General features: G+C 38.1%; 1 protein-coding gene across 4 annotated transcripts in view; it reads left to right on the top strand.

The window, feature by feature from the left end:
- The window catches only part of Sbf2 (SET binding factor 2), a 386,553-nt gene that overhangs the window by 189,512 nt on the left and 180,172 nt on the right, over window positions 1-16,869 (top strand). For all 4 annotated transcript variants that reach the window (XM_045146272.1, XM_045146275.1, XM_045146274.1 and 1 more), the window contains 3 exons: window positions 2,785-2,907; window positions 5,877-5,987; window positions 8,080-8,185. In XM_045146272.1, coding sequence (XP_045002207.1) covers window positions 2,785-2,907; window positions 5,877-5,987; window positions 8,080-8,185 — 340 coding nt within the window. The remainder of the gene's footprint in view (window positions 1-2,784; window positions 2,908-5,876; window positions 5,988-8,079; window positions 8,186-16,869) is intronic.

The raw sequence follows: 16,869 nt of genomic DNA, 5'->3' as shown, positions 1-16,869 counted from the left end.
ATTACAACATTTTAGTATTTGTAAGCTAAAATCAACATGTATTGTAAAAAGCAGTGTAAATGAAAATGAAATTTTAAATTTAATTTTGATTTACATTATGTTAAACTTTTTTCTGTCTTATTAATAATTACTCATTTTAGTGAGTCTTTAACTAAAGAATGGCTTTAGGAGTGACCACTGTATTCTGTTCTGTGTTTTGATCAAAATAGGCTAATAGTCATTTATTTGAAATGGCTGTCTCTTACTCAAGTTGTCTGTCAGTGGTACTCTAGGGCATTTATCACAATCTCATAAAAATGTGGGTAGGCTTTCCTTTTCCAGGAATTTGAATCATTTTTAAATTTGTCAGTAATCCATGAAAAATATGATTCATTAAGTGTGGAAATCTTTGGCAAATTAATAATCACCATGTTTTTATTATTTCTAAGGATTCCAGAAACCAACCAACCTAATACTGGACTTTTTCTTGTAACAAATGAAATCTTTAGAGAACATATGTACTTTTTCATATAAATATATTCCCTTTGTAACAAATGTGTCCTTCAAATGCATATGGACTTTACCACATATGCATATAGTTCCCTTTGGATATGTGCATTCCACAGACAAACTGATTCTTACTTATATTTCACTATACTAGAAGCTCCAAGCAGGTTCTAAAGGGAATTGAAAATATAGTTCTTGGCTTACATGAGTAGGGAAAAAGACTTCCCTTGGTAAGATACTTAGAAAAATAATTTCAGGAATATTTGTTTCTGCATTTAGGCGGGAAACAAATATTAGATATCAGTGATATGGCCAGCCCTTTTTTTGAAAGAACTGGGTAATCACCATTCAACAAAACAAATCCTGGATGTAGGGAGCATAATATAGTAAGCAAACAGATAAACCAAAAGCCAAGATGAATAAAATGGAGAATAGTTAGATAGTGATGAGGCCTGAATAAAAACAAGGTGGGGACAAGCCATGGGCAGTGTTGAGGCACTACAGTTATAGGCAGAGTGGCCAGCAGAAACTGTTAGAGCAGGAGAGAGATGTTTGAGTGCAGGAGACAGGAACATAAGCACTGGGGCATCTGTGGAAAAGAGTCTTCTAAGCAAAGAACAAGCAGTGTGCGGACGGAAGCTTGCCTAGTGTGTTTGAAGAGCAGCAAGAAGTAAAGAATAGTCAAGGAGATAAGGGAAGCTGTGTAATAAACCAGAGCAGAGGCTGCACTGTGACAGCGGTGGAGGCATTGAGAAATCAGGGTATTGTGACAATTGGATATGAGCTGTAAAAGAGAGAGGAGTCAGAATGTTGGGTTTATTATGTGAAAGGATGGGCTTACCATTGATAGACAGGCACTGGTGCGGGGGGAATGAGGTTTAGAAAGAAAGATCAGAAGTGTATTTTGAATATATAAGAGATGGCGTCATTAAATGAGCATGTCATGTAGGCAGCTGGATATAGGGCGTTTTGTGACATTTGGGAGGAAGGTTGGCCATGGAGGTAAGTATAAGCATGTTTGCTATCTTGGTGAACCATAATGGAAAATAGAAAGGTTTCGGGAAGGAAAATTAATTTTAAGCTAGAATTTTTATTATTGTAAAAGAGACTAAGGAAGATTGTTGCCCCCATCCCTTATTCTTAGAACTTTCAGTGTGTCCAATGATAGAGAATTTTGTGGACTCGTAAACCAGAATGTTTTTCCAGTATTTATGTGTTGGAGTTAAGATACTTTTAAGGCTATACTTTTTTATTGTAGTAAAGTCTTTCTAAAATTTACCATTTCAACCATTTATACGTATACATTTTCAAAGCGTTAATTGCTTCCTGACTCATGGTCTTTGTGTATAAAAATGTTCTCTCAGGTGAGGTGCCACATACCTTTAGTCCCAGCACTCTGCAGGCTGAGGTAGGAGGATCACTGGGAGTGTGAAGCTACAGAGTGGTTTTCAGGTCACCCTGTGCTAGAATGAGACCTTGCCTAAAACAATAATAACAATAATAATAATAAATGTTGGGCTAGAGAGGTGGCTTCGCAGTTAAGGTACTTTCCTGAAAAGCCTAAGGACCCAGGTTCACTTCTCCAGGTCCCACGTTAGCCAGATGCACATCGTGGTGCATACCTCTGGAGTTTGTTTGCAGTGGCTACAGGCCCTGGCATGCCCATTCTTTCTTTCTTTCTCTCTCTCTCTCTCTGTCTCATTCTCACACTCTCTCTGTCTCCGTATGTCCCTCTGTATCTAATAAATAAATAAATAAAATGGTAAAAAATGTTTTTAAAAAGATAAATGTTCTCTCTTTTTAAAATAACCATTATCATTCCTTGTGAGCAGAAGCATGTGAGAACTGAAAGTGCTTCACTTTCAAGAGCTCTGAGTTTCCTGCAGACCTTAGAATCCTCATGGAAATGGGGCCATACAGAAAAACAAAAGTGAAAATAGTGCCTTATTTCTAAAAAATAAGTAAAGTTTTTCTTCCTTTGAAGACTAACTTTCCATTTAAGTGAGTATCATTTTTAATTATTTAGATCATTACTAAAATAATTTGACATGCCTCATTCCACCTTGGCTACCTTACTCAGAAATATATTGAGAGGAAAATCTGGAACTTGCAGCGCTTTTTTAAAAAAATGAAATAAGTATTGCTGCTTGGGTCATCATTTCTTTGCTTCATATTTATAAATAATACACTATCATTAACTTGGTGTTCTTGTAGACTATCTGGAAGGTGTATGGTTTGACTATCTTTTGTGACTTGTGAACCTAGGAAACTGTGCTGACGCAATGTCACTTTTTCTAGGGAACAAAGAAGGAAGAAATTGCAGGTGAAGAGGAAGTACCTGGCCTAATTCAGCCTGCAGAAGTGTTTGCTCCCAAAAGCCTGGTGTTGGTGTCCAGACTAGACTATCCAGACATTTTTAGGGTAAAGAACCCAGTTATCATTGTCAGTCTTTATGGTTATATAAATCTGTTTTGAAAGAACCATGGTAATACATTCTGTATATTGAAAATATTGTTACCATGATATAGTGATTGGCCAATAAAATAAAACTGGCCAGAAGAAATTAATTCCTACTGCATGAAATACCTAAGTTAGTAAACAATGCAAATTGTACTTCTAAGAAGGTAGCATTTGTTTTAAAATAGTCCCTACATTAATTGAATCCATATTTATAAATCATAATGAAATAAGACAATTACCTATATCAAATTTAAAATGTACTAATAATTTAACAACTATGGATATGTTTATTAAGCTTATAAGGAGACCAGTTGAAGTTAATAGGATTAGTTGAGATTTTAAATAATTCTGATCATGCCACTACAAACATACCTCTTAATATTGCCTAAAGACTGTTTGTGGTGGTACATGTCTGTAACTCTAGCATTAATGATATAGAGATAGAAGGATATTGTGTTGAGGGCCAGCCTGGGCTATATATTGAGATACCATTTTTTAGTTTTTATTTTTGATAGTCATACATGTGTATAATGTATTTTGATCTTATTTCTCCCCCAGTTACCCTCTCTTATTCCTATTCGATACCCTCCCACTAAAACTCTCCTTCCTAATTCATCTCCATCCTACTTTCAAGCTTGTTTTTATCCATTAAATTAAATTAGGGTTGCTTACATGGTAATGGGTTGAAGATTATATACTGGACAGTGGTCAGCTTACCAGTGACTATACCACCAAAGAACATGACTCCCCCTCTGCCAGAAACTATTAGCTGCCATCAGTTAGTTACTCTGTAGATGTAGAGTCTTAATGAACCTTTCCCCTATCCATGATGAAATATTGACAAACTCAGTCTTAGACAAGAAACCATTGCTGCTGTCAGTTCATGCACATAATGGTCATGTTATATCCAAAAGAAAAACTCCCACAGCCCTCTTCCTGCTCTTAAATTCTTTCTTCCCCCTCTTCCATAAGATTTGCTGAGACTTGAAGGGGGTTGTTTAGATGTCTTGTTTAAGACTGAGCACACAAGTGTCACTCTTGGCAAATTTGCTAGCTTTTCATTTCTGCATTAACTTCTGGCCATTGCAGACAAACATCTTCTGTGATCAATGCTACCAGCAGTACTTACCTGGGGACAAACTAGAATTTTAGAAGGCAGTTTGATATGCTATTTAGCTTAACCACAGTAGTAGGTTCCCCTAAGACGTGTCTCCCTAGCCATAGTCCTTTTGGCAGGTTTATAGTACCAGGCATGAATTCCCTTCTGTAGAGCAGGCCACAAGTCCAATCAGAAGGCCATTGGTTATACCCATAATATTCATACCACTGTTGTACCAATGGACACATTTTGCCTGGCAAGTCAGTTGTAGAGCAAGCAGGTATCAAACACTATTTTCTTTTTCTTATAGACTTTTTCTTTTTTCAAATAGTCATGATTTTCAAATATAAAAAAATTGGGGGCTGGAGAGATGGCTTAGTGGCTAAGCACTTGCCTGTGAAGCCTAAGGACTCTGGTTCGAGGCTTGATTCCCCAGGACCACGTTAGCCAGATGCACAAGGGGGCACATGTGTCTGGAGTTCGTTTGCAGTGGCTGGAGGCCCTGGTGAGCCCATCCTCCCCCCCTCGCACCTCTGCCTCTGCCTCTTTGTCTGTTGCTCTCAAAGAAATTAATTAATTAATTAAAAAAATAGGGGCTGCAGAGATGGCTTAGTGGTTAAGGCACTTGTTGGCAAGGCCAAAGGACTCAGGTTAGATACCCCAATACCCACGTAAAGCCAGTTGCACAAGGTTTCACATGTATCTGGAGTTAATTTGCAATGTCTAAGAGGCCCTGGCACACCCATATTCATGCTAGCTAGCTAGCTATCTGCCTCTCTCTTCTCTTTCCCTCTCTCAAATAAACAAATAAAATATTTTTTAAAAAAGTATTTACAGGGATGGAGAGGTGGCTTAGCAGTTAAGGTGTTTGCCTGTGAAGCCCAAGGACTTAATGTTTAGCTCTCCAGGTCCTACATAAGTCAGACACACAGTGATGGAAGCATGCAAGGTCACAAGTGTGCACAAGATGGTGCACACATCTGGATTTCATTTGTAGTGACTGGAGGCCCTAGTGCACCAATTCTCTCTTTCACTCACTCACTCTCTCACACAAAAAAGTATATACAAATATTTGTAGTACACAAATCTGAAAAATATCTTCTAGAAGTAAAATTGTATATCCTATAAGAATAGCTTAAATAATTTTTGATAGGTTCATATATGTAAATAATGTATTTTTATAATATTCACCCCCACTACCTTCTTGTAACCCCCTTTCACTCCTGCTGATCCTTCTAGAAAAATTAACCTAATGTTAAGATTTTAATGATAATGGGTAACTCCTAACTAGTACTTCTTAGTCACAAATTTAAATAAGCCGAAATTTTTAAGATTGCATTTTATCTTCTGGTTTACTGCTTGTATATTTTGGAACTCAAAGTGCTGATCTTTTTACCTAATCTAATTTGCTGCCCTTTGCTATAGCTAATGTAAGTTAGATGGAATGATTTATAAGTACCTCAAAACAAATTCTCTAAATTTTTATCTTAAAATAAGGAGTTTTACAAAATAAGTTGAAACAAATGGGCAAGACAGTAGGGCAAAACCAATTCAGCTCTGTAAATTAGCTGGAGTTGTTATCTAAGCAGAGACACCTGTTTTGCAAATTACAGCTTTCTGTTTTCTATAAACTCATCTTGGATGCTCATTTGGAGGTTCTGGTCTTAGAGGAAAATTTAATAAAGTTAATATTATTTGCTGCTTAAAATGTATTCCATGTTCACTTTAAAATATGCTTTAAATGGTTCAAAGAGAAATGTTCCTAGGAGCAGATGTCACAATTTATTTTTAGTGCTTTTTCCATGAAGTGACTCCGTGCATCTCTTTGCAGGCTTGCCTGGGTTTGATCTATACTGTGTATGTGGACAGCCTGAGTGTCTCCTTGGAAAGCCTCATTGCCAATCTTTGTGCTTGCCTTGTCCCTGCGTCTGGAGGGTCTCAGGTAAATAGAATGAAAGGGAGATGTAGAGAAACTATTCTTTTCCTCCAGATAATTTATGAGGAAAGGAAAAGAAAGAATTCTTTAAATATTTTTGTTTTAAATCAACTATTACCTTTAGTTATTGTCCTTATGGCCTGCCTTCTAGACATCTTAGATTCCATTCTTTTCTTTGATTGAGACTAATTTTAATCAAGTTCCTTTCCACATAGCATAATTAGAAGACACATTTTATGTAACTTGAACTCTAGTTTATACTCTTTCAGATACACCTTTTTTGCTTGACTTTTTCAAATTTACTCTACCTTTCTTACTATAGCTATACTTTGTTGTTTTGTTATTTATTTGTTTTTATTGACAACTATCATAATTGTAAACAATATCCCATGGCAATTCCGTTCCTCCCCCACTTTCCCCTTTGAAACTCCACTCTCCATTATACCCCCTTCCCCTCTCTATCAGTCTCTTTTTATTTTGATGTCATCATCTTTTCTTCTTATTATGATGGTCTTGTGTAGGTTGTGTCAGGCACTGTGAGGTCATGGATATCCAGGCCATTTTGTGTCTGGGGGAAGCTCATTGTAAGGAGTCCTACCCTTCCTTTGGCTCCTACATTCTTTCCGCCACCTCTTCCGCAATGGACCCTGAGCCTTGGAAGGCGTGATAGAGATGTTTCAGTGCTGAACACTCCTCTTTCAGTTCTTCTTGGCACCATGATGCGTTCTGAGTCATCCCAAGGTCACTGACATCTGAAAAGAGAAGCTTCTCTAACCAAAAGTGAGAGTAGCATTAATATGTGGGTATGAACATTAAGAGAAGTGCTTACTGGAAAGTTTGGTGAGCATAGTATATAACTTAAATAAAAATTTGACTAACATTAAGAAAACTCTTCTTTTTTTGGGGGGGGGTGGTGTTTGAGGTAGGGTCTCACTCTAGCTCAGGCTGACCTGGAATTCACTCTGTAGTCTCAGAGTGGCCTCGAGTTCACAGCAATCCTCCCACCTCTGCCTGCCAAGTGCTGGGATAAAAGGCGTGTGCAGCAGCATTCATGCCCAGCAGTATACTGCTTTATAACATAATAACTATTTTGAATACATTAAGATTTTTCAAGCTTGTCTCTGAAGTAGAAAAACTAGAATCTTTGCTACTATGACATTTCCCTAGTTTATTTATTGTTTCTAAAGCATCTCATACATAAAAGGATGCAATTCAGTGAGAAGAGTATGTACTAAGGGTGCTCAAGGACCTTGGTTCAGTCCCCAGTAATCCTTTCCTCCTCAAAAAAGGGAATAAAGGGGCTGGGAGATGGCTCAGCCATTAAGGCTCTTGCCTGCAAAAGCACCCAGGTTTATTTCCCCAGTACCCACAAAAAGCCAGATACACAGGGTGGTACATGCATCTATTGTTCATTTGCAGTGGCTGGAGACCCTGGTACCCATTCTTTCTATCTGCCTCTTTCTCTCTCACTCTATTGCAAATAAATAAACAAAATATTTTTTTAAAAAAGAATAGACTTTGAAACCCTGAAACTGATTAGCCACCTGTTTTTCTTATTCTGGTATATCAAGGAAGAGGGACAACCCTCTAAAAACTCATTGCTTGTCTTCAATCTGTCAAAAATGTTGCATGTAGGAAAAGTGGAATTGTTTTGCCTTGCCCCTTTGTCTTAATTTGTTACCCTAAGTATTTTTTTTAATTCTGTTCTCTTCTTCCTCACCTCAGCTCCAAGGGCAGTATAGTAAACATGAGCATGGTCATAGCTGGCCTTCACACCATACATGAGCATGGTCATAGCTGGCCTTCACTTCCAAGAAACAGAATGGTCTGATAGACCTTTATCAACGTTGTTAACTTGAGCATTCAACTACAATTGTCTCTGGTTTTTGTGTCTCATATTTACTCAACTTTCATCTTTTAACTCCTGAATTTTCTTGTATCATTTTGAATTAAACAAAAAGTAGCCTAAGTGTTTGGCTATATGTTACTGCCCTGTACTTGAATCTTATATGGTCATTTGCTATAAAGTTGAACTTGTGAAGGGATTTTTATTTTAAGAATGATGTCTAAATTATTTTTTGTTTCTCTCATTGTGCAGAAACTGTTTTCCTTGGGTGCAGGAGATCGACAGCTGATCCAGACTCCTTTGCATGACAGTCTTCCTGTCACAGGCACCAGCGTGGCTCTTTTGTTTCAGCAGTTGGGTATGTCTTGTCTTGCCTTTTTCAATGTTCTCTTGTAGAAGCCTGTGGGGACAAAAAGAGATTCAAGTTTATGTCACCTGTCATGAGAAACAAAGAGTAAATAAAACCACTAATTATCACTTCCACCTTGCACAGGCCATGAGTGGAGCCTGTTTCCCAAGCAGTAGATGTTGAGCATCCTTCCCAAGGGACTTATTTCTGTCACTTCCTTGTCATAGCTTGAATATCTGTGAGCAGCCAAAAACAAAGAAAGGGGGATTGAGAATACTTTCTGTGGTACAATTCTAAGAAGGCACACCACTTAAGTCTTACCTTTGAGGGAGAGAGATACTAGTACACATAGTGTTGTAGGTTTCAGAAGGCTGTCTGCCGTGTATTTTACAATATATGGAAGGAACTGGGACCATTGCTAATGAGGATGTGAAATAGCACCACTACCTTGGACCACAGTTTGACTCTTTTAAAAGGCTTAGTCATGGCATATAATCCTGCCTGGTACTGCATCCATAAACATTTACCCAAGGTAATGGTACATTTACCTAAATGTATTATGCATGAATATTTATAGTCATTTGATGGTAGCAATAAAAAAAGGAAACAATCTTAGCATTCACCAACTGTGATAATTGAAACAAAGAACAACAACAAAAAAAGTCTATAATCTATGGAGACAAAACAGGTCTCTGGCTGCCCATGGGTAGGAAGAGAAAGATTACAAAGGGATATGAGGAAAATTTTTGAATGACATTTGTGTTCATAATCTTCATTGAACTGATTTTTCAGGATATATGTAGATTAAATGGCATCAAATTCTAAAACAAAATTTAAAACACTATGTCAAAAAGTTATGTTCATAGCATCATTATGCAGAGTATGATGCATTATGCATAATAATAAAAGGGAAAGCACTAAATATTTGTCATAAAAATTTTTTGAGACAGAATCTTTGCTAAGTAGCTTCAGGCTGGCCTCAAACTCACAGTGATCTTCCTACCTCTAACCCCCAAGTACTGGGATTCAAGGTGTTTGCCACCATGCCTGGAAGTCCAATCTTTTTTGAGGTAGGGTTTCATTCTAGCCCAGGCTGACCTGGAATTCACTCTATGGTCTCAGGGTGGCCTCAAACTCACAGCAGTTCTCCTACCTCTGTCTCCCAAGTACTGGGATTAAAGCCATGCACCACCACACCTGGCTGCAGTCTAATCATTTTTAACCCTTAAGGAATAAAGCAACAATAACTATGACTTCAGCATCACAAAAAGAAAAATGAACAAAATTAGGTGTATAGCCTTACTACATATTGCCTTGCTGCACATTGCCTTACTATACATTACCTGCTGTTTTACCAAAATCTCAAGACAGGAGATGCAGAAAATAGAACACCTTGAATTGTGCCCAGAGAATATAATTACCAAACTCCATGCTGTTCAAAACTGTCATTCAGATATCCCAGTTCTTTAACAGAAGTACAAGGGTAGGCATGGAAGAAACATCTCTAAATTAAAGGAGATTTAAAAGACACCCAGTTTTCTAATAGAATGAACTGTGTCTGTGATGGTTAGTCATGATCATCAACCTGATTGGATCTCAGATCGCCTCACAGACATATCTTTTGGGAATGTTTGTGAGGGAGATTCTAGATTGGGTTGAGGTGGAAAGATTCACCTGAACAACAAGTAGCACCACTCCATGGGCTGGGGTCCCAGGCTGAAGCCAAAGCAGAAAGTGTTCTGAGCACCAGCAAGTGTCATCCCGCCGTGCTTCCTGACTGGGTGTGATGAAATCAGCCACTCACGCTGCTGCCACCAGGACTGCCCAGAACTGAGCCAAGGAAATCCTTCCTGCTTAAGTTGCTTTTGTGAAGTATCTTGTCACAGCAACAAAAATAATAACTAATGCAGTATCCAAAGATTTGCTTTTGGGTGGTAAACTGCTTGCAGAAAAATAGTTAATATAACAATCCAGACAGAAGCTTCTTAGGGTTGCTAACAAAGTTTTGTTTGTTGACATAAGTGGCAATACATTAAGCCATACATTTCGTTTGTATATCTGTATCTTAAAATAAAAATACTTTTGGGTGTGGTGGCACAAGCCTTTAATCCCAGCACTCAGGAGGCAGAGGTAGGAGGAGTGCTGTGAGTTCAAGGCTACCCTGAGAATACATAGTAAATTCTAGACCAGCCTCAGCTAGAGTGAGACCCTACCTCAAAAAAACTGAAAAAAAATAAAAAATACTTTTAACATGAAACTGTTTAATTCTTTAGGTACATACCTAACTTTTAGAAAATAATATCAGGCAAATGAGAAATTTTATCCTTCTTACATAAGAAGTCTGGAGGTGGACAGTCTGAGGCTGGTACATATTGGTTTGGGATTGCCTTTGGGATGATTTTGAAATTCTGTCTTAAACAAATAGGAAAAAGTCCATTTACTTATAAGGAGTTTTCACTTAGGAATTGGTGATCCTGGAAAGCTACTATAACCTGCTGCTCTTGTGTCCTCTGTACCTGGCCAGCACCTCAGGCACAGAAGTCCTTGGTGCTTGATAAATAAAGGGGTGAGGAAATGATGATCACATCTCATAAGATTTTTAGCACGCAGAGAGGATGAGTGCCATAATTCAAGATATTGTTTATTTGAAGATCAAATTTTGTTATTTTAAACTGGGGAGATGGTTTAGTGGTTCAAGTCACTTGTTCAATTCCCCAGTACCTACATAAGCCAGATACAAAAAGTGGCATCACATGCCTGGAGCTCGTTTGTCAAGAGTTGGCAGTGGCAAGAGGTCCTGAAGTGTCCATACATGCCCTCTCTCTTTCTCAAATTAATTAACTAAGTTTGTCATTTTACTCACTGTTATTTTAAGCTTAATTTAGAGGTAAATTATCCTTTGCTTCAATGTTCTAAATTCATTTTTTTCAGAGAAAGAATGGGGAAAAGCAATGAAAGAACGTTTAATATGTTGGAATTGTCAGATTGAAAAAGAAAAAATGTGAAGAATTGCTTATTATAAAGCATCCTGTGGTGATGACTGTCTAAAGACATTTTTCCATCACCAGTCACTTGACTAGACTTGCTGGTGACCAATATTAGACCATTATCTGAGCTCACTGCCGGGGATGGGGAAGGGTGGTGGGGGGTTTTACATGCCACAGAGAGGAAGCAGATTAGACTATAAGATTCTTTTGTAGCCTTGACTAGTTTTCCTGTGGAAGGTCTAAATGTAATGATAGCATTTCCTTTGTTCTAAGAATTTTTATGATAATGATTTGTTTTTCACAGTTTGAAAGTTTCTGTTTGCCTGAAATAGTTGTGTCTTGCCATTCCAAGTTTCACTGTCCTTAATTTCTTGTTAATCATCTTTGTCTCTTGACTACTATACTTTTTTTGTTTTTGCTTATGCAAAGTCCTTTTTTATTTAGTTTAAGATTTATAGTAAATGCAATAAATACTGGTGTGTTTTATGTTAATAAGATGGTATTCACAGGGACTAGTTTTTTAAAAATATTATATTTTATTAATTTATGAGAGAGAGAGAGAAAGGGCTAAAGAGATGGCTTGCTTATTGGTTAAGGTGTTTGTCTGCAAAGCCCAATGACCTGAGTTCAATTCACCAGTGGCCATGTAAAGCCAGGTGCACAAAGTGGCACATGCACCTGGAGTTTATTTGCAGTGGCTGGATGCCCTGACATGCCCATTCTCTCTGTCTCTCTTTTCTCTATCTTTCTCTGCTTGTAAATAAATAAATAAAAGAGAAGAAAAGAGGTGAGGGCAAGAGAGGGGGTGCAAGAGGGCACAAGAGAAGGGGAGAGGGAGAGCAAAAGAAAGAAGATAAGGAATGGGTACACAAACCAGGAAGTAGGAAAACCAAAAAGAGCAAGAGAATATTTTATGGTAAGAGAAGGAAAACTGCCTAATGACAACTTTGGGAGATATATCGAGGTAGGGGCTCTGGGAGGTAGAATTTCTCCCCAGAGGTATCTTCAGTTACCATAACAGGAGATGGTTCCAAAATCCCAGCTTAGTCTAGGACAGTCAGACAGGAGGGGTGGAGAGAGCACTAAGACTCATACTAACCTATAATATTATAACCATCTATAACTTGAATCTTTTTTGAAGACATACTAATTTTATTTTTTTTTAATTTTTTTTATTTTATTTATTTGAGAGCGACAGACACAGAGAGAAAGACAGATAGGGGGAGAGAGAGAGAATGGGCACGCCAGGGCTTCCAGCCTCTGCAAACGAACTCCAGACGCATGCACCCCCTTGTGCATCTGGCTAACATGGGACCTGGGGAACCGAGCCTCGAACCGGGGTCCTTAGGCTTCACAGGCAAGCGCTTAACCGCTAAGCCATCTCTCCAGCCCATTTTATAATACTTATTCCCCAGTTTTCAAAATGTTTGTGTATGTACATGCATACATGTATCTTCCTCTCTCTCTTTTTCATATTAGTGACAGACTCTCCCTGTATAGCCCAGACTGGTTTTGAACTCAGAGTCTTCCTGACTCAGCTTTTTGAGTGCTCTAACTACAGTATAATCTTTATTAGACATTTTCAAAAAGCTAGGCATGGGGGCTGGAGAGATGGCTTAGCGGTTAAGCACTTGCCTGTGAAGCCTATGGATCCCAGTTTGAGGCTCAGCTCCCCAGGACCCACGTTAGCCAGATGCAAAAGGGGGTGCATGTGTCTGGAGTTCGTTGCAGTGGCTGGAGGCCCTGGCATGCCCATTCTCCCCCCCCCACCACTTCCCTCTTTCTCTGTCTGTCACTCTCAAATAAATAAATAAAAATAAAATAAAATATTTAAAAAGATAGGCATGGTGACTCAGGCTTGTAATCCCAAAACTTGGGAAGCTACAGCAGGAGGATTTCCATGAGTTCAAGGCCAGCCTAGGCTACAGAATAAGACAAAACAAAAGTCACTAATTAAAATGATTTGGGCTTTCAGCTATCTCCATTGTTATAATTAAACCACATTAAGTTTGCTCTTTTCTTCTACCTAGTTCCCACTTCCCAGAGGCTCTAAGACATCCCAAAACAGTGCTACTAGCTGGAGGCCAAGTGAACATATGAAATTGTGGGGGGACATTTCGCATTAAAATCATTACAATGACAAAGTTTTTAAAATCACATTGTACAAAGCCGTACATGTACAACTATGTGCCAGAGTCTGTACTAGTGACCAGTGATATGTTTTAAAATTATATTGCAATATAATTAGTTCATTAATAGAGAGGCTAAAAGCAAAGTCTTACCAGCAAGACAAGTATAAGAGGAAATTCTGAAGGAAAACCATGTTCAACAGCGCCAAGGAGTCGTGAACAGCTTTTATGGAATAATAAGGCATTTAGGGAAGCCTTAGCACACAACTGCAGAAAGTAGTAAGAACGCTCATTAAGAAGCTGATTGCTTTTCACCGTGGCCTAGACCTCAGTCAAGGCAGTCCTCCTCCCTCTGCCTCCTGGAGTGCTGGGAATAGAGGTATGTACCACCATGCTCCTCATGCCTGAACACAAGATGAACTAGGCTAGTTTTGTAAAGAAACCATCCATTGTATAAATACCAAAGTCTGGCAGTTCTGCCCATTTGAACCCTTGTTTTCTAGTGTGCTGTGCTTCCTAGAATCACACATGAATAATGTAGATAGTTGTTAGATGGTACGGTTTGAGGACAGTTCAGAAGCATCCTGATTTAAAACTCTTCTCTTGATCTGGAGAGATGGCTTAGCAGTTAGAGTATTTGCCTGTGAAACCTAAGGACCCAGGTTTGGCTCCCCAGTACCCACATAAACCAGATGCACAAGGTGGCTCATGTGTGTAGAGCTCATTTGCAGTGGTTAGAGACCCTGGTGCACCCATTCATTCTCTCTCTCCCTCTCTCAAATAAATAATTTAAAAATTAATTTTTATCTAAACTGTCCTCTCCATTCCCTTTTCTCATTTTCGAGGCATGGTCTTGCTGTCAGCCCAGCTTGACCTCAGTTTGTAGTCCTCCTACCTCAGTCTTCTGAGTGCTGCGGTTGCCGGTGTGGGTCACCATGTCTCGCCCTCGCTGTCTCTGTGAACCCTTAAATGCTACGATTAGATAACTGTTTTGAGTTACCTTTTATAAATATGAATGACTTGAGGGAAGGCAGTTGTAATTAAGTGTTCTTCTTCACAGCCACAAAATTCTCCTGTATAAAATTTCATTGGCACTAGCACCTCAAAGATTAATATTTTAATAAAACTTGACTACTTAAACATTTAAGCCTACAGCTTGCAAAAGACAGCAGGATAAATTACTCTCCTTCCTGTGCCATCTTGCACATTGTGGATAACTGTATTCTGTTGCATGGTAACTTTTTTTTTACCCGCCTGCATGCTCAGTGAACTAAGAACCTGTTTCACATTTATTTATCTCCATCCCAGGAATTTTGCATTTTTTGACATTTTCCAGTAGTTCAGTAATGATTTTTTTTTATTTTTTTTATTTATTTGTTTGAGAGCGACAGAAACAGAGAGAAAGACAGATAGGAGGAGAAAGAAAGAATGGGCGCGCCAGGGCTTCCAGCCTCTGCAAACGAACTCCAGACGCGTGCGCCCCCTTGTGCATCTGGCTAACGTGGGACCTGGGGAACTGAGCCTCGAACCAGGGTCCTTAGGCTTCACAGGCAAGCGCTTAACCGCTAAGCTATCTCTCCAGCTCCTCAGTAATGATTTTAACAGTTAAGAAAGGAAAAAATATTATTTCTGTCAGGATAATCCCTTCATATTTGTTTCCTGCATAATTCTCCAATTTCCTAAGTTATCCCTATTGTTTGCTATTCTACTCCCAAGATTACTTTGCTTCCTGATTCTTAAACTCAGAATTAAATTATGTAAAAACTTGGGTAATCAGAGCAGATGAGGAATCAGAGCAAATCTAGAATGATTACCTTAGACTCAGAAAGAAAACTCAATTACAATGTTCAAGAAAGAAGGAAGTGTGCTAGACCTTGTCACACAGTTTAGGCTGAGGTGGCTTTGTATGGTATAGACACAACTTTAGAGAAGTGAATTTTTTTCAAAATATTTATTTATTTATTTGAGAGAGTGAGGAAGGGAAAGAGGCAGACACAGCAAGGAGGAGAGAATGGTGTACCAGGCCAATCCAGCCACTACAAACGGAACTCCAGACGTGTGCCCCCTTGTACATCTGGCTTACGTGTATCCTGTGGAATCGAACTGGGATCCTTTTGGCTTTAAGGACAAACTCCTTAACCACTAAGCTCTCCCTCCAGCCCAAGAAGTGATTTTTTTGTGTGTGATCATATGTATTCATTAATTGGCAGTACATATAGAGGTTCTAACACTGCTAAGCTCTATTTGTATGTACATAGCATATATTTGATTTGGTATAATTATATTTAATTTGTCACACTCAAGACTGTGTGATCACTATACAGTACTTCTTGTCAGTGGCTCAATTCAGCCATCCTCTTCCCCTACCTTGCTATCTTTGAACTCATGATCTTCCTACCTGGGCTTCCCAAGTGCTGAGATTACTAATATGTACCAGTAAGGTACAACCAGCCAAACTTAACTATGTATTATTGTTACTTGGAAGATTTGTCATATTGTACATACATGTAAATAATGTGTGACATTTTTAATATACAGTAAACTGCCTCTCAGTGATAATTGCAAAACAGTGGGTGAAGCCTGTGTTTATTTGTAAAGGTCAGGCTAGTGTCTGTTCACTGCTGTAGTCCAAAATGTGGAAAGTCATAGACACTTCATAAGTACTGACTAAATGTATGAAGGATCTTTCTAATGATTTCTGTTGAGGCATGGCCAGTACTATATGGTTTCTCCACCATGGATTGACCAGAAGTATGGCCATCTGTTACTTAGTTTACTCATTTGAAAATAGAGACATCGTGTATAACGTGTGGCTATTCAGTGCGGAGGAGAATGTTGGAGAAAGGTTTTGTTGTTGTTGTTGTTTAAAAGCAGGAAACAAATGTATTTGTTAATGTAATAAATTTTAGAACTCTAACCCTCAAGAAAACTGAGATCAGGAAGTAATTTTTCAGAATGTTTTACTATTTGAGTAATCAACAGGATGCGTATGTCCCATTGTGGTGAAATCAGTAGAAATTATCACTGCAATGTCTGTCATGTTGTCTCCTCTTCTGTTATTGTTCAGCTTCAGATGGATGTGGAGCATAAAAGACTAGGAAACAATTCAAGGTTATGTAGAACATTGAGTGTAACTTAACTTTCTAAATAACTATAGCAACAAACATTGCTACTTGAGAATAAAAAAATCATTAATGTAGCACCTTAAAATCTGAGTTTACTAATTATGTAAAACTTAAAGGCATTTGACATTAAGAATATGGAATTTAAGTAATATTTCAATTAGGCATGGACAGAATATTCTGAACTACACTATTTTCTATATAATGAAAAATTTACCTTTTAAAATGAGAATACTGTCCTTTCTAAATTAGTTATTTCTAAATTATGACATATATATGCTGTGTTAATAAGTGTAGTATAATACTTTCCCTTTGATAAGATAAACTAATTATTTTATAACTACTTTCCTGCCCTCTATAATTTATGTGATACAATGACTGATGCTATGAATTTTATTTTCTTATGAATTGTTTGTGATTGACTTATGCACATGTGATAAAGCAAAAAGTTTAAC

This window comes from Jaculus jaculus, chromosome 3 (assembly GCF_020740685.1).
Source record: "Jaculus jaculus isolate mJacJac1 chromosome 3, mJacJac1.mat.Y.cur, whole genome shotgun sequence".
NCBI classification, from domain to species: domain Eukaryota; kingdom Metazoa; phylum Chordata; class Mammalia; order Rodentia; family Dipodidae; genus Jaculus; species Jaculus jaculus.
Note: the sequence above shows the minus strand (reverse complement) of the source record. Positions and strands in the feature narration are given on the sequence as shown.